The following is a 19,067-nucleotide window of genomic DNA, read 5'->3' as shown; positions in this document are numbered from 1 at the left end:
GAAATGTTTATGTTAAAGGAAAAAAATCCCTTCAGACCAGTGTACCCTGTAATACTGAGTGGAGGCTTCCTGGTGTTTGTTTGCTGTCATCAGACAGACCAGACACCCTGAAGCATCATGGGGATGTTTGCTTTCACCCTAGAAGACTTCCATTCTTTGAGTCTTTGAGCCAGCAATCAGGGCAAGTGTCTCCCGAATGCATTTAGATGCAAGAGGCAGCATTATCTAATTCTAATGCAGTGCTTCTCGGTCTTGACTACTCATTAGAACCACCAGAGGAACTTGTAAAAATTCCCATGTAAAAGGCACACCCCAGACTAATTACATCAGGATCTCCGGGAGCAGGACCTGGCAGTAGTAGTTTTTAAAGCTCCCCAGGTGATTACAATGTGCAACCAAGGTTGGAAAGGCTGCAGTGGGAAGAGTATGATGTTGGAAGTTGCCCTGTACTAGTTCTGCCACTTACAGTTAAGTGAATTTAGGTTAGTCACTTAACTCTTTGTACCTCATTTTTAAATTTCTATTCATTGAAAGAAACATTCCAATCTATTTTAAGTTGTTCTATGTAGTATGAGATAATACATGTGAAAACAAAGCATGCTAAGGCAAATTGATGCTACTACATTTCTTTGGATGTGACAGTCCCAGCAGTGGAAAAAAATGTAGATCAACCTATACAGATGTTGCCTAAGAAATGTGTCATGGCAAAAACAAAGTAAAGGTGACGCCCAGTTATCCTTAGAAGGAAGGGAAGAAAGAAGTTTATCATGGAGTCAATAGATGATTTTCTACCAGAGACTACAGAACTGCCACAAAGACAAGATATGGTCATGATGGGGAATTTTAGCTTCAAGAACTGACGAAATTTCACTGGTCCTTTCCTCCTGCTCGCTCTCACAATCCCCCGCCCCTTAATTATCTCCCTCAAGATCATTCATTTATCATCTTCTATGTCTAGATACATACATATTATGATAAGCTTTTTGAGAAGTTTATGATCAGATGGTACAAGAACAGGTGAATGAGAAAATTATGGGGATAAAATAGGAAGCATTAAAATAAAAGTCTGTACAAATACTGTGGCAATTTTCAGCTCTCAGATAGTAGAGAAAGCAATGAAGAAAATGAGTCAGTGATATAAAATTAATGGAAATATTCCAGGAAGGATGACCATGCCATTTGGGGTTTCATAATATATAAGGAAGAGACTGATGTACATATTCAAATAGAAAATGTAGGAAGGGCAATTTCAAAAAAAATAAGGCAACATGAATTATCCTTGAATAGAAACCTCAAATTTAAATTTCATCTAAGTGGTAATGAATAGTCCCAATGAGAAGACATTACTCAAATTTTCTGTTTGTTCATCTGTAAAGTGTATATTGCAATGGTAACCACTACGTACCTTCTTTACAGATGCCCAATGTGCAGTAAGTACTATTAACTCTGTTAATAGTAGTTATTATAATCATCTAAAGGAAATAATGAGACCTTACTAAGAACCTTAAGGAGCTCATATTTGCTTCCTTAATATAAAGGAAGGGAGAAGTATAAATCCAAATAGTAGAAGTAGGAGTATGAAGTATAAAGCCTAGAAGAGCATGTATGTATGCGAGGTGGCTCAGTCGGTTAAGCGTCCGACTTTGGCTCAGGTCACGATCTCGTGGTCCGTGAGTTCGAGCCCCATGTCGGGCTCTGTGCTGACTGCTCAGAGCCTGGAGCCTGTTTCAGATTCTGTGTCTCCCTCTCTCTCTGACCCTCCCCCGTTCGTGCTCTGTCTCTCTCTGTCTCTCTCTGTCTCAAAAATAAATAAACGTTAAAAAAATTAAAAAAAAAAAGCATGTATGTATGTGTACTTGTGTGTGTTTGAAGGAGGAAAAGAAATCAAAGAATAGACAGGAACACTGCTGGCTAAAATAATATTAATAGAAGAAAATGAGTACTATTCAATTTAAATGTTTCTATCAATGACATAATTCACCAAACTAGCAACAGTTAATCAATCATTGTTTAGAAGGAAGCTCCAGATAAGACTGGAGGAGAGCATCTAGTTGGTTAAATAGTTCAAGACTATAAACCCAGGACAATTACAAGAAACAGGGAGATGATAGGTAGATAGATAGATAGATAGATAGATAGATAGATAGATAGATAGATATGTTTGTGTGTATGATCTGACTTTCAGTAAATTTTTTGTTAATTTTATTGAAGGCATAAGGCTTATAATTAAGCACAAACATATGAGGAAATTGTGTACTTTGATTTTCAGAAAATATTAATGCAGATCTGAGCTGAAGTGATAGAAGCATAGCACACAGATCAAGAGAGGTAGTAACCCACTTAAATCTTTGCTATTCAAAAGAAATCAAGATCCGGAGCCAGTTCTGGATGTAAACTTTAATAGGAACGTTAGCAAAGTTCACCACCAGGATGGTGAGGATGATTAGGTCCCTAGAAAACCATTATCTTAAGATAAAGTTGAGGGAACTGAGGCTCTGATAGGTATCTTCAAATTTTAGAAGGACTCTCTCACATGGGGAAGGGATGAACCTGGTCAGTATTACTGCAGAGATCTGAACTAGGACCAGTAAAGACTCAGCACTCAGGTTAAGGAAAGACAATGTGACTTTACTGTCTGACAATGGAAAAGGCAGTTTCCCAACAACAGAGAGGAGAGTTTTCTGTTGTTGGCAAGGGATTCATTCAGAGGCTGGAATGGATGATTATCCATTGTAGATTCTTGCTTTGTGAAAGATCAAGACCTATAATGTCACTTTTATATTTTTACTTCTGGTGCTGAGTTCGAATTTTGTTAAACTGTGGTGTCTGTAGTTTCTATATGAGTTATTTTAACACCTTCTTCATTACTATAAAAGATATATAAACAAATGTCACTATAATGGAAATTTTGAAGAAAAATCTACTTATTTCAAATATCCAATAATACAAAGTTCAAGTAAAAGGAAGAAATTTGGAAAGTGAGCATTGTAATTTGACTTGAACTATATAGTATACATCATTGCCACATATCAACTTAATTAAAAGTGAATTATTTTAAACTTTGAACCTTTTTCAAAACTCTAATTTCAGTGCCTGAAGATCCACATTTTATTAGAGAGTATCATAAATGGAAGAAACTTGAATTAAAACATCCTAGAGAATGGAATCTAAAGTAAGTAATTTGATTATCTTCTTAACTCAAAACATCTATCATTCTGCTTTCTACTGTCTAGCTGAACCATCAAAAGAAGTCTTTGGAAGTAACAACGGATGCCCTTTTCTAAACATAAGAACGAGAATAAGAAGCATCTTTTTCCCTTTCCTATGAACCTAGGTGGGAAATATCTTTGCTACTGTTAACCTTTAAAATTTATTTGACCAGCAAAAATGGGTTTATTCGGGAATAGCAGAGAATTGCAATTTAGGACTTGAAATCCAGGTCAAAACCACAGGGCTAGTCCAACAAACAAAGGAAGAGGAACATGATTTTATAGAGAAGGAATAAGTTGAGAGGAGTTGTTTTGAAAGCACGTGTTCAGGATGATGACAGTTTCTCATTGGCTAAGTTGCTGGTGCAGTCAGTTTCTTATAGGAGAAGCAATGTACATCTTTCCCTGATGGTATCTGTAATTGATGATTCTTTCCTGCTGATGATTCTTCTGTTGGGGTCTATAATGGACAGTTCTTCCTGTAATTGAAATTGGGTAGTAGGGCTCCACCTTCTGGCCCCCCAACTTCACTTTAATGAGGGTTCCCTTTATTAATGTTCACCTATTGGCGGCCAAAAATAAAGTTGGACATGTGCCACAGTGAAGGACTCTCACAACACCCTCCGCATTACTTCTCTTACTCCAATTCCCATTATCCTCATTATCATATGACTTAGAAATCAGAAAAAAAAAACAAAAAAACAAAAAGTACATCCTGTTTCTGTGTCACCAGTTAGCTTTTCATCCTTCTCATAGTTCCAAATATCTTTTCATCATCTATGGACTTTTCATTCAAGAACCAAATATATTTCATCTAATGGGGAAGCATCTAGTAAAATATAAAATTAGTATAGTATCTTCAGAAATCGTTGACTATTAGACCACATTAGAGAAGAGATCTTAATCTCATCTTTGGTCTCTTGACTCCTAAAGGCAGTTTTGCCTTTTCATCATGCTGGAAAAAGATTGCATCTGAGCTCTGTGGTTTGACTAGGCTATCGTAGTTATTTATTCTGGTGTGCTTATTTCAAAGGACTTGGTGAATGTGCTACACAACACTAAGGGAGTTAAACACTAGGGGAGTTTTGTTTTGTTTTGTATTTTTTGCATTTACCTCATTTAGCTCAGTTTTGGCTTGTTATCAATGTGATTGTTTATTTCTAGAAGGATATACAGGATTAATAAAAATAATGTACTGTGTTTTGAATTTCTGTAGAAATTGAAGTTCTTAGGTGCGCCTAGGTGGTTCAGTCAGTTAAGAGTCCAACTTCAGCTCAGGTCATGATCTTGTGGTTCATGATTTTGAGCCTTGCTTCAGGCTCTGTGCTGACAGCTCAGAGACTGGAGCCTGCTTCGAACTCTGTGTCTCCCTCTCTCTCTGTCCTTATTTCTCAATCTCTCTCTCTCTCTGTCTCTCTCTCTCTCTCTCAAAAATAAACATTTAAAACGTTTTTAAAAAGAAATTGAGTTTCTTAAAACATATATATTTTCCTTTTTAACATCGTAGTTCAGATTGGGTTTTTCACCTGGATATTCTTTTTTTCAGTTGACTTCTGTGACAGCTTCCCTTCAAGCCAGAGTGGAGAAAAGCTGTTGCATTTGATACTTTTCTACCTTCAGAATAAATTATAGGACATAGAAAAAGTTTTTTTACAGCAGAAATTGAAGCATACAGGCATGGTTTTTTCATGAAGGCATGTTTCAAGTTTCATTTAGAGTTAAAGAAAGCTACTTAGAACATAAGGTTAATTTTGTTTTGACATGACTTCCTTTTTTATTTCCTGTAACAGAACTGCTTTGTTTTATTTGTTTGATCATTGATTCATTATGATCACAGAACCCAAAATTTAGAAAAAGTAGGACTATGTCATTTTCAACTTATCCATCCACTTCTACATATGGCTGAAATAATTGTGAGCTGTTTGAGTGCTAGAACATTTTTCCAAATACATTATTTTGAAGTTATAGTTGAAATTATCATGTGTGTGGTTGACCCTGTCAGAATAAAACTCTCACACCTTATGCCATCTGGTGGTTGATGAGAATATATTTAGATCAAATGATAATTGCTTCTTTTAAATTTTGGAGTTGATTAGTTTAAAAACAACAAAGTTTTTAGAAGATATTACATTTAGCTGAATAATTTTATTGTGGCATAAATATGCCACAAGAGGTTACAAAAACCTAAAGTATGTTGCACCAACTTCTTTTCAAATAATTATTAGAAGTCTCATGTTTGATCAAAATACAATATAATAAAGTGGTCAATTCATAGAGTCTCAAGTAGCAAATGGTTGAGCATCTTTGCAAGCAAGTAATTGGTCTATACATGCATGTAATATAATGTCATTATGCATTTCTCTGCTTTAATATTGAAAATGCTTTCCTTGGCTTGAAATTTCCTATTTAAAAAAACCCAGAAAATGCAAATTAACAACCTTTCATCTGCATAGTATTAAGGAGAAAGACCTATCTTTCCTGCTTCATATCCCTCCTCCTACTGTCCTCCCAACTCCTCATCAATCAAGACTTGATTCTTAAGCCACACCAAGTTCTTTTTTCTCACTATTATTTCGGGACATAAGACCTCTTCACCACTTTGTGCCTTCTGCCTGGGATATGTTTCCCAGCAGGGTCTTTGCTGGTGGTCTAGAGTTAGGCTCTGGTCTGAGTGAAAAGGTGGAATGTGGAATCCTTAAGCACAGGGACCAGGGAGCCAGACTGTCTGCACTTCAATCTTGGCTCTGCCAATTACCATCTCTTTGACCAACTCAGGGCAAGTTATCTGACTTCTTTGTGCCTCAGTTTCCTTATCTGTTAAATGGCAGTAATAACTATACCTACCCCTCAAGGAGATTGTGAGGATTAATACATTAATGCATGCAAGTCTCTTCAAACAGTATCTGGTATGCAGTAAGTACTCGAAAGATTCACTATGATTCAGGCTTTGTCCACTGTGGCCCTAGTTCCAGTTTCAAATGGAACATCTTTCTTTGGAGGTTGCATGGGGGAAAGCATGGGCTTTAGGGTCACACGGATCTTAGAGAAATTCTTACCCACTCTCAGCTTGTTTCCTTAGCTGTTAAATAGAGATAGCATTAGTTACCTTGCAAAGTAGTTTTGCATTTGATCTCTTGAGTGAGATTGTTTATAAATATAATCATATAGTGTTGACACTCAATAAATATTAGTTCCTGAGGAGAGGGGGAGACAAAAACCCACGCCCCTCCCCAACTTTTCACACAATGAAAATAGTCTCTGTCATAAGCAGGTAAAAATGGTAACATTTTCCCAGGTTAGGAAACAGGCAGCGCCACCTATCGTGACCACATTTATTTTAGTTCCATTATACACATGGTTCTTTTCTCTTTTCCACGCTATAATCATCTCTCCTGCCTGACAAAGTCCATCACGAGGATGGCGTGAAGATCCAGCCCAACATCTATTTGTGAAAGGGTCCCTGACTCAGGCTTCCACATCCTCCTACTCTCTCCTTCCATAGCACTCTTCGGGCTGTTTCAGCAACCGCGGTGTAGACATTCATCTGTTTATGGAGAATGACCAGGGCAAGGCCATTATTGTAGCTTTGTTTTCCCTGACCTTAGTACGGGACCTGGCATCTTGCAGGCACTCAGTCGTGTTTGTTGAATGATGCATACTTACCCTTTTTCCCTACTTAATAGTTGAATTAAATGTGAAGGCAGTTAATTTTTAGAAAAATTAAATGTAGATGCTGACTTCTTTTAAGGCTAATTCTAATAGATAGTGGTTCTGTTTGGGGAATTCTGAGGGCGTGATGGCAGAAGAGTGATTGAAAATTGGAAATATAAATAAACTGTTATGAATATTTTTTGAAAATTCTTAAGTTTTACACATGTTTTTAGTATTACTAGGAACCCATTGTCGTTATAAGCAGCTCATGAATATTCATGAATTGATCATTTGGTTTGGTCATTCCATCATTTCTAAGGCCTTTTTCTCTCCCCCATTGCCTTGCCTGTCTCTTGACTATTCAAGCAAATGCTTTATTTCTACGAAGACATGGTAAAGAATATGAATCTAGAGGCTAATCAGTAGTTTGTGTTTATTTTCTTTGGAGAAATAGTGAAAGATACAAAATCAGAAAGCAGTGCAAGCTGTTCTTTTGAATATTCTTCCTTACAAAACTGTTTATGTCATACTCTATGGCTGGTGATCACTTATGTGGTAGTGGAAATATCTGTGCCAATAATCTAAGCTTTGTCAGACGGCAAGTTATCTAAACAAAAGTTATCCTTTCTGGAGTCTTGCATTCTTTGTAGCTTTCAAAAAGAATATTACTCCTGTCTACACATGGTGGGTACAGAGGTAATGGGAACTAAATGGCAAAGCATCTACTGTGTGCCAGGCATTCTTTCTTCTCCTAATGTGATACTGGCCATGCTGTACAGTTGACAGCTGTACCGCTAAGTGTAACTCCACAGTGGTGCCCATCAGCCTCCTTCAAAGCCATAGCAAATCGGGGGTGCCTGGGTGGCTCAGTGGGTTAAGCATCCAACTTCAGCTCAGGTCATGATCTCACGGTCCGTGGGTTCGAGCCCCGCGTCAGGCTCTGTGCTGACGGCTCAGAGCCTGGAGCCTGCTTCAGATTCTGTGTCTCCCTCTCTCTCTGGCCCTCCCCTGTTCATGCTCTGTCTCTCTGTCTCGAAAATAAATAAACATTAAAAAAAAAAAAAAAAAGCCATAGCAAATCAACTTGCACTCCAGGAGAAGCCACTTCCTTGTTATATGGACACAGCTTCAAGACAAAATTCCTAGCCTCCCTTTTCACCTGGATTGTCACCCCTAAGTTTCTCTACAGAAATTCTGGGAAAGTAGAGGTAGATATTATCTGCAGTTTACTAATCATTGAGAGAAGCATGCCCATTAACCAACTGGCCCTAAGTTACTGATAAACATGTATTGTATTTGAAAACTAAATTATTGGGGCGCCTGGGTGGCGCAGTCGGTTAAGCGTCCGACTTCAGCCAGGTCACGATCTCGCGGTCTGTGAGTTCGAGCCCCGCGTCAGGCTCTGGGCTGATGGCTCGGAGCCTGGAGCCTGTTTCTGATTCTGTGTCTCCCTCTCTCTGCCCCTCCCCCGTTCATGCTCTGTCTTTCTCTGTCCCAAAAATAAATAAAAAAACGCTGAAAAAAAAAAAAAGAAAACTAAATTATTTCTACTTGCCCATTAATATAGGCTTATTAAAAGCTTAAAATGTTCAGGTAATGTGGAAATATTGTCTACCCAATTGCAAGCACAAATCAAGTCTACGTTTTGTGGAGAAAGTTTTTTGGGGTCAATCTCAAATTCTCTTATTAAACAATATGAGCTCCTTTCTCCTTTGTAAAACTTTCTTATATTTATAAAATATACTATGGATCTAGTTGTACTGTATTTTATTTTATTTTTTATTTTTTATTTGTTTATTTTGAGAGAGTGTGTGAGCAAGGGAGGGGCAGAGAGAAAGAGAGAGAGAAAAAGAGAGAGAATCTCAAGCAGGCTCCATACCCAACGCAGAGCCTGATGCAGGGCTCGATGTCACTATTGTGAGATCATCATCTGAGCTGAAATCAAGAGTCAGATGCCCAACTGACTGAGCCACCCAGACATTTCTGTACTGTATTTGAAATTAATGAGTTAATATATATTATTTCTAAGTTCCTGTATCTGAGTCTGTGAGTGTTCTAACTCACAAAAATATGAGATTTTTCTTTAGCATATCATGATTCCCTTTTCTCTAGTTATATAGAAAATATTTATGCAGAATACATTAATTTAATGTATGTTTGTACTATCCTTTCAGGCTTATTGAAGTTAAACATTGTTTTTATAAATTTACATAATTCTATATTTAATGCATTTTTAAGGCAGAATGCTGGCTTTGACTCCTCAAAGATTGAACCTTGAATGCCATCTTGTGGTTAAAGAGAGAATTAGCATTAGAATGGACATTGGAAATGTTCCCTTTAAAATAAAGGCTTGGAAAAAAATATAGACAAAGGGAAAAAAAAAACTTTAAAACATTTTTGCCAAGCAACTACTTAGTCTCTGTTTGGATGGTTTTAGAGACAGGGAGCTCAGTACTTCAAGGAGCATTAAAATAGCTTGAATCTCCCTTATTTCTAGCTTAAATCTAACACCTTATGACATTCAACTATTACAGATTTCTTTCAGTCATTTAACAGATTTTTATTGAATACTTACTATATGTTTTTACATTTGCCTGCAAAACCATTCGGAAATGAGAAATTATCTCCATTTTAAAAGAGGGGTTAGAGAAAAAGTTTTGTTTGTTTGTTTGTTTTTTAAAGTTCCCTAAGGTTATACACTCTGTAAGTGACAGAGCTGAAATTCCAATCTAAGCCTGCCAGATGCTACAACCCGGGCTTTTATCTATGAGACCGAGCAGCAGCTCAGACCCTGAGAACCCAGGGATGGCTTTGGGTTTGGGTGGAAGGCCCGGTCAAGGGATGATGTTGTGGCAGAAATCAAAGTGTCTCCACTTGTCCTTGGAAGCAACACAAATAAGGCCCTTCTTTTTTGTGGAATTATCCTTTGAGTCTCAGAAAATAGCTCTTGTGCCTTTTTCCTACTTCCCCTTAAATATTCTCTTTTTCAGAGTAAACATACCCAGTCCTTTCAACTGTTTTTTTAATGAATTTCACATATTTTTATTGTTCATTTTTTATGCGTTTAATTCATTTAATCAACTTCTCTCTCAGAATGTACCCCAAAACTTTACCATGATTTCTAGTGGTAGCACAGAATCTAGTGGAGCATTCTATGTTATAAATACTATGACTTAAAGCTGCTTCCCCCTTCATCTCTCCAAAAAAGGGGGTTTTGGTATGAGTCAGAAACACATATTAGGCTTTAAAACAAAGAGAGAGAGGGAGAATTGTTCCTTTGGCTCTGCTCCCACGTAGAACAGAGAGGGGTCTCTCTGTGTCCCTCTCCCTCTTTGCCCTCCCCATCAGCATCCTTCCCACCCATCCCCCAACTGTGGCCACAGAAATAAGGTATGTAGATTAGGTTAGGTCTTGGTCTGAGCAGGGGTGAAATTGAGGAGGGCTGTGGTTTCCCAGAGGTATATTAGATTGTGTTCTGTCTGGAAGGAGGAAAAGGAAGGAAGCCAAGAAGTTCCCTTAGAACATGTTACAAAAAATCAGATCCCCAGATGGAAAGATTTATCACTCTTGTCATGTACATAAAGCTACTTTCCAAGAACATGTAGCTGTATTAGTTCCCCCATAAAAGCTGTTCTAGACCCATCAGAAATCTTAAACACAAGCCTTGAATATACAAATTGATTTGTAAGTTACTGAGCTGCATGCTGAAACAACCATATTTAAAGGAATATATAAAATTCATCGCCCAACAAAGTAAATTTTACAACATCCAGAATCCCATACAAAATGACCAGTCAGGAAAATAAGCAGGAAAATATAACCCATAACCAAAATAAAAATCTATCAGTATAAAAGATCCATAAACTATAGAGATGATCGAATTAGTAGGTATGGATTTTAAAGCAGCTGCTATACATCAAGGATCTAAAAAATACCATGATTATAATGAGGAGAAATGGAAGATATACAAAAAGCCAATGGAATATCTACAGATAAAGTAAATTAAAAATGTAAGTATATACTGTTGGGAAAGAACAACAAATTAGATATTGTAGAAGAAATTACCCATGGAGCAACGTAAACTCTTGAAAATAAACAAAGAGAAAAAAAGACTGGGAAAAAAAAAAGCCACCTCAGTGAGCTGTGTGGCAATATCAAGTGGTATAAGTTACACGTAATTGGTGTCCCAGACAAGAACTGACAGAAAAAAATATGTGAAGAAATAATTATGCCTGAAAATTGTCCAAATCTGATGAAAGCTGTAAGCTTAGCGACCAAGAAACTCAGTGAATCCCAAGAAACAGAAATATAAAGAAACCATACCAAGGTACAGTACATCATAATCAAATTGCTGAAGTGATAAAGAGAAAAATCTTCAAAGCAGCAAAGGATAAACACATACACACACACACACACGCACACACACACACACACACACACACACACACACACACACTGCATGCAGAGGAACCAAAGATAAGAACAACCAATAACTTTATGGCAGAAACTTTACCACTAAAAGATAATTGATGACAATTTTAGAGTTCTTGAAAGAAATTATTGACTTAGAATTTTATACACGGTGAAAATATCTCTCTAAAATGAAGGTAAAATACATTTTTAGACCAACAAATCCAACTACATAGATGAAGTGAAAGACAGACTCTCTTAAAAAGAAATGGATAACCTGAATAATTTTGTGTCTAATAAAGAAATTGAACTGATAGTTAAAAGCCTTCATACAAAGACAACTCCAAGCCCAATGGCTTCACTGAAGAATTTTCCAGACGTTAAAAGAAAACCTAGTATCAATGTATACAAAATACAAAATTTTCCTTTTTTAGAAAATATAAAAGAGAACACTTCCCAATACATGTTATAAAGTCAGCATTACCTCTTGACGCAATCCTTATCAAAATACCAGTAGCATTTTTCACAGAACCAGAACAGATAATCCTAAAATTTGTATGGGACCACAAACGACACCAAATAGCCAAAGCAATCTTGAAAAAGAACAAAACTGGAGGTATCTCAATCCCAGATTTCAAGATACACTACTACAAAGCTGTAGTAATCAAAACAGTATGGTATCTGCCCAAAAATTGACATATAGATCAATGGAACAGAATAAATAGCACAGAAATAAACCCATGATTATATGGCCAATTAATTTACAGCAAAAGAGGCAAGAATATGCAATGGGATAAAGTCTCTCCAACAAATGGTGTTGAGAAAGCTGGACAGCTATGTGCCAAAGAATGAAACTGGACCATTTTCTCACACCATACACAAAAATGAGCTCAAAATGGATTAAAGATCTACATGTGAGACCTGAAACCATAAAAATCCTAGAAGAGAGCACAGACAGTAATTTCTCTGACACTGGTCATAGCAGCATTTTTCTAAGTATGTCTTCTGAGGAAAGGTAAATTTTAAAAAATAAACTATTGGGACCACATCAGAAATAAAAACTTCTGCACAGCAAAAGAAACAATCAACAAAACTAAAAGATAACCTACTGAATAGAAGATATTTGCAAATGATAAATCCGATAAAGGGTTAGTATTCAAAATATATAAAAAACTTATACAGCTCAACACCAAAAAAAATATCAATTCAAAAATGGACAGAAAACATGAACAGACATTTCTGCAAAGAAGACATCCAAATGACCAACAGACACATGAAAAGATACTCAACATCACTCATCATCAGGGAAATGCAAATCAAAACCACAATGAGAAATCACCTCACACCTGTCAGAATGGCTAAAATAAAAAACACAAGAAACAGCAAGTGTTGGCAAGGATAGGGAGAAAAAGGAACCCTCATGCACTGTTGGTGGGAATGCAAAGTAGTGCAGCCACTGTGGAAAACAGTATAGAAGTTCTTCAAAAAATTAAAAATAGGGGCGCCTGGGTGACTCAGCCAGTTGAGCATCCAACTTTGGCTCAGGTCACCATCTCCGGTTCTGGCTGCAAGTCTTGCGTCAGGCTCTGTGCTGACAGCTCAGAGCCTGAGGCTGCTTCAGATTCTGTGTCTCCCTCTCTCTCTGCTCCTCCTCTGCTTGTGCTCTGTCTCTTTCTCTCTCAAAAATTACACATTAAAAAAATTAAAAATAGAAATGCCATATGATCCAGTAATTCCACTACTGGGTATTTTACCCAAAGAATAGGAAAATAGTAATTCAAAAAGATATATACATCCCTGTGTTTATAGCAACTTTATTTACAATAGCCAAACTATGAAAACAGCCCAACTGTCCGTCAATTGGTGAATGGACAAAGATGTGGTGTGTATGTATGTATATATGTATATGTGTGTGCATGTGTGTATGTATGTGTGTGTATATATATATATATATATATATATATATATATAGTAGAATATTACTCAGCCATAAAAAAGAGTGAAGCCTTGCCATTTCAAATAACATGGATGGATCCAGAGAGTATAGTGGTAAGCAAAAAATGTCAGAGAAAGACAAATACCATATGATTCTATATGTGGAATTTAAGAAACAAAACAAATAAAATTTTAAAAGGAGACAAACAAACAAACAAACAAACAAAACCAGACTCCTAACTATAGAGAATAACCTGGTGGTTCCCAGAGGGGATGTGGATCAGGGGATGGGTGAAATAGGTGAAGGGGATTAAGAGTACACTTATGATAAGCACTGAATAATGTATAGTATCATTGAATCACTATATTGTATGCCTGAAACTAGTATAACACTATATATTAATTATATTGGAATTTTTGAAAACTTAAGTAAAAAAAACCAAAATAGATAGTGTTTGCATTACTTCAGTAACAAAACCAAAGACACTACCAGGAAGAAAAGAAAAACCCATTACACATAAATACACCTCATGTACATAGATGCAAAAATTTTAGCTAATCAAATCCCATATATATAATTATAATAAATATAACATAAATGTAATAATATAAATAATTATGATAACTATACATTACCACGTGGGGTTTATGTCAGAAATGTAACCTTGGATTAATATTTGAAAAATTTGAACAACGTAAAAGAATAAGAAAGAATCAGATGATCATCTCAGTAGGGGAAGAATATTTCAACATTGATTCCTGATTACAAAAAAAAAAAAAAAAATCAGCCTCCAGAACTATATGAAAATAAATTAGTTATAGAGGCCCTGGGAAACAAATGCACCTTGCCTTACCAGTTGATGCTTTTATTACTTTTACAGTATTAATATTACACCATATTTGTCTGCTTTTCTGCTGTTAGGAAATATACTAGAATAATTTCCGTTCACTAATATAGTAGTGAATGCTCAGAAGGGCACCAGAATCAAACCTCATTGCTCTGCTGGTCTGTCAGATTTGATATGTTAGGCCCTATCTTTCTCAATAGTAACGTACACTACCCAGAATTCATTTGGAAACTTAGATAACTTCTTCTTTTTCTTATTCCAGGTATGCTGCTGCTATGGCTCGGCTTGCCAGAGAAAGCAGAAGGCCTCACAAAGCCAATTATCCAACGGAAAGTGTTCATCTCTGCCCAACTACAAGTAAATTGATTTCAGCCTATTTGTTTTGCTTTGTTTTTAGAGCTAAAATATTAGTCATTAACCCAATACATTTAAATTTTTGTTCAATTCAGATAAGTTTAAATCTGTGAGGCCTAATCTCGTGTTCTCCTTTTAAGGTTATTTAACTCTAAGAAAATAAATTCAGTGAATTACTTACATAAGAATTGGAGCTTTGAAAAAAGCCTGAATTACTTACACTTTTAAGTTTGCCACCCTTTAATAGGTTAATACACTCTTTGAAAATCTAAGGCTAAGTTTCAAGATGTGTAAAAGGACTCGAAACAAGAAAAACACTAAATAAATTGATCTCTGAAGATCATTGTAGATTCAGAGATACATGCAATATGGCTGAAGGGAAAGGAACAATGTTAGTTGAGTTTGGTGATCTTTTTAAAAGTAATGTTTTTTAAAGAAACATTTGGTGTAAGTTGAGGATGGGTCTTGAGCAGGAAGAGAGCTGGTAACTTATAATAGAAATCCACTAGTATGGAGGGGAAAGCAAGACATTCGGGGTCAGAGAACTTGGGTTTAGATACCAGGTCTGTGCAATTATGAGAAAGTCACTTAAACTCTGCATTTCAGTTTCTTCATCCTCAGCCAGTACTGAGTCCATAGAAGGTGTTCAGTAAATACTTGTTTCTAATATTCTGCCCTAACACAGCATTCTTGTGACTAAATGACTCCAGGTATGCCAACATTCTTTGTGAACAGGAAAGTGCTAAAAGTATTAGTTATCGCATTTCCCTGATACCTGTCCTTCAAACATAATGACACAGACATTCCAGGGACAGGCAGCACCCTTCAGCTAGTGGTTTTTCAAGAGCCTTGCTTTCCTATCTCGTGACTTTCTTTTCCCTGGGTTGGATTCTACTTCTCCTCCGTCTTGTATCTGTGCACCACTCAGATTTCCTCGTCTAACTCACCAGCCTCAGTCTTCTCTATCCCACTCTGCCTTCTTCCACATTTCAGGGTACCTGCGAGCATTGGTAAGAAACATTGCCTTTTCTATTTTTACTCTGCTTCCCTCATGAACTCCCTGCTCTCTGCAATCTCTATCCTCCCCACATCCCCACATCTGCACCAGTGGAAGAGATCTTTTGGTTCAGTTGATGATTATAGCCGTTCCTGTCCATGCTTTGTCAGACTTCTTTCCACAGCTCACATCTGCTTATGTTTTTTTGATTCTAAAATATTTTGTTCCCCACTTCATTCAGGATAAAACTTATACTCTTTGGCATGGCAAAGTCCTTACTTAATGTTCTAATATCTGTCTGCCTTTCCAGTGGCATCTCTTCCCACTCTCCCACTCTTACCCTAAACCCCACACTGACCTAGTGGCTCATGACTATTTTCTACCTCATTTCAAAAAAATTTGAGAAGTGTGCTGTGTTTTCTCATATCGCCACTCCAAATACCTTTTCTTCCTTTCTAGTACCTACCCATTCTTTAGATTCAGCTCAGGTATTACCTTCTCTACAAAACTTTCCCTGTGGGCTATCACAGCACTTCTGCCATGCCATATCATTCCCCATAACTTTTCTTTCTTTCTTTCTTTCTTTCTTTCTTTCTTTCTTTCTTTCTTAAATACAAGTTAAAATTGGATTTTAATTAAAGACAATCTAACTTATTACACTAACATATAACATAATAATGGTTCCCGAGTAGAATTTAGTGATTCATCACTTACATATAAAACACTGAGTGCTCATCCCAAGTGTCTTCCTTAATGCCTATCACCCATTTAGCCCATCCGCCCCCCCCCCAATACCCCTTCAGCAATCCTCGGTTTGTTCTCTGTGTTTAAGAGTCTCTTACAGTTGCTTCCCTCTATGTTTTTGTCTTATTTTTCCTTCCCTTCCCCTATGTTCATCAGTTTTGTTTCTTAAATTGCACATATGAGTAAAATCATATATTTGTCTTTCTCCTACTGACTTATTTCACTTAGCATAGTACATTCTAGTTCCATCCACTTTGTTGCAAATGGCAAGATTTCATTCTTTTTGATCACCAAATAGTATTCCATTGTATACATATACCACTTCTTTATCCATTCATCAGTCAATGGACATTTGGGCTCTTTCCATAATATGGCTATTTTTGATAGCACTGCTGTAAACATTAGGTGCATATGCCCCCTTAAAAATCAGCATTTTTGTATCCTTTAGATAAATACCTAGTAGTACAATTGCTAGGTCATAGGGTAGCTCTGTTTTTAATTTTTTGAGGAACCTCCATACTTTTTTCCAGAGTAGCTGCACCAGTTAGCATTTCCACCAGCAGTGCAAAAGCATTCCCCTTTCTCCACATCCTCACCAACATCTGTTGTTGCCTAGTTGTTAATTTTAACAATTCTCACAGGTGTGAAGTGGTATCTCATTGTGATTATGATTTGTATTTCCCTGATGATGAGTGATATTTTGCATCTTTTCATGTGTCTGTTAGCCATCTGAATGTCTTCCTTAGAAAAGTATCTGTTCATGTACTTTGCTCATTTCTTCACCAGATTATTTGTTTTCAGGGTGTTGAGTTTGATAAGTTCTCTATAGATTTTGGATACTAACCCTTTATCAGATATGTCATTTGCAAATATCTTCTTCCATTCCGTTTGTTGCCTCTTAGTTTTGCTGATTGTTTCCTTCACTGTGCAGAAGCTTTTTATCTTGATGAGGTCCCAATAGTTCATTTTTGTTTTTGTTTCCCTTGCCAACAGAGACATGTCTAGTAAGAAGTTTTACCTCTGTGGCTGAGGTCAAAGAGGTTGTTGCTTGTTTTATCCTCTAGGATTTTAATGGTTTTCTGTCTTACATTTAGGTCTTTCATCCATTTTGAGTTTATTTTTGTGTATGGTATAAGAAAGTGGTCCAATTTCATTCTTCTGCATGTCATGGTCTAGTTTTCTCAGCACCATTTGCTGAAAACATTATTTTTTCATTAGATATTCTCTTCTGCTTTGTCAAAGATTTGTTGGCCATGTATTTGTGGGTCCATTTCTGGGTTCTCTATTCTGTTCCATTGATCTGAGTGTCTGTTTTTGTGCCAGTACCATACAGTCTTCATGATTATAGCTTTGTAATATACCTTGAAGTCAGAATTGTGATGTCTCCAGTTTTGATTTTCTTTTTCAACATTATTTTGGCCATTCAGGGTATTTTCTGGGTCTATACAAATTTTTGGATTCTTTGTACTAGCTCTGTGAAAAATGCTGGTGCTATTTTGGTAGGGATTGCATTGAATGTGTAGATTGCTTTGGGTAGTATAGACATTTTAACAATATATGTTCTTCAAATCCATGACCATGGAAGGTTTTTCCATTTCTCTGTCTTCTTCAATTTCTTTCATAAGCTTTCTATAGTTTTAAGCACACAGATCTTTTACCTCTTAGGTTAGCTTTATTCCTAGGTATTTTATGGTTTTCAGTGCAATTGTAAATGGGATTGTTTCCTTGATTTCTCTTTCTGCTGCTTTATTATTGGTGTATAGAAATGCAGTTGATTTCTGTACATTGATTTTATATCCTGCGACTTTGCTGAATTCATGTATCAGTTCTAGCAGTTTTTCGGTGGAGTCTTTTGGATTTTCCACCTAGAGTGTCATGTTGTCCGGTAAGAGTGAAAGTTTGACTTTCTCCGTGTTGATTTGGATGCCTTTTATTTATTTTTTGTTGTCTGATTGCTGAGGCTAGGACTTCCAACAGTATGTTTGTCAAACAACAGCATTAAGAGTGGACATCCCTGTCTTTTTCCTTGCCTTAGGGGGAAAGCTCTCAGTTTTTCCCCATTGAGGATGATATTCCCTGTGAGTCTTTCATAATGGCCTTTACGATGTTGAGGTATGTTTCTTCTATCCCTACTTTCTTAAGTGTTTTTATCAAGAAAAGATGCTGTATTCAAATTCTTTTTCTGCATCTATTGAGAAGATCATGTGGTTCTTATCCTTTCTTTTATTAATGTGATGTGTCATGTTGATTGATGTGTGGAATTTGAACCAACCCTGCATCCCAAAAATAAATCCCTCTTGATTGTGGTGAATGTATTGTTTTGATCAATGTATTGATCGTGGTGAATGTATTTTTAATGTATTGTTGGATTCGATTTGGTACTATCTTGTTGAGAATTTTTGCATCCATGTTCCTCAGGGAAATTGGTCTATAATTCTCCTTTTTTTAAAAAAAAATTTTAATGTTAATTTATTTTTGAGAGAGATAGAGACAGAGTGTGAGTGGGGAAAGGGCAGAGAGAGAGGGAGACAGAAACTGAAGCAGGCTCCAGGCTCTGAGCTGTCAGCACAGAGCCCAACACAGGACTTGAACTCACAAACTGTGAGATCATGACCTGAGCTGAGTTGGACACTTAACCAACTGAGCCACCCAGGCTCCCCTGTAATTCTCCTTTTTAGTGGAGTCTTTGTCTGGTTTTGGAATCAGTGTAATGTTGGCCTCGTAGAATGAATTTGGAAGTTTTCCTTCCATTTATATTTTTTTGGAACAGCTTCAAAAGAATAAGTATTAACTCTTATTTAAATGTTTAGTAAAATTTCCCTGGGAACCCATCCAGCCCTGGACTCTTGTTTGTTGGGAGATTTTTTATTACTGATTCAATTTTTACTGGTGATGATTTGTTCAAATTTTCTACTTCTT

At 36.6% G+C, this 19,067-nt stretch overlaps 1 protein-coding gene across 7 annotated transcripts in view; it reads left to right on the top strand.

Annotated features, from left to right (window-relative positions):
- UBE2U (ubiquitin conjugating enzyme E2 U) overlaps positions 1–19,067 on the top strand; it is a 64,714-nt gene that overhangs the window by 31,027 nt on the left and 14,620 nt on the right. For 4 of the 7 annotated variants that reach the window (XM_060621174.3, XM_060621173.3, XM_060621180.2 and 1 more), the window contains 2 exons: positions 3,091–3,172; positions 14,316–14,410. In XM_060621174.3, coding sequence (XP_060477157.2) covers positions 3,091–3,172; positions 14,316–14,410 — 177 coding nt within the window. Of the gene's footprint in view, positions 1–3,090; positions 3,177–14,315; positions 14,411–19,067 lie in introns of those variants that run through there. The other 3 variants (XM_078451822.2, XM_060621175.3, XM_060621176.3) reach the window with 3 other exon arrangements.

Source organism: Panthera onca, chromosome C1, assembly GCF_046562875.1.
Source record: "Panthera onca isolate mPanOnc1 chromosome C1, mPanOnc1 haplotype 2, whole genome shotgun sequence".
Lineage (NCBI taxonomy): Eukaryota > Metazoa > Chordata > Mammalia > Carnivora > Felidae > Panthera > Panthera onca.
The sequence above is the reverse complement of the archived record's forward strand: the minus strand, read 5'-3'. Positions and strand labels throughout refer to the sequence as shown.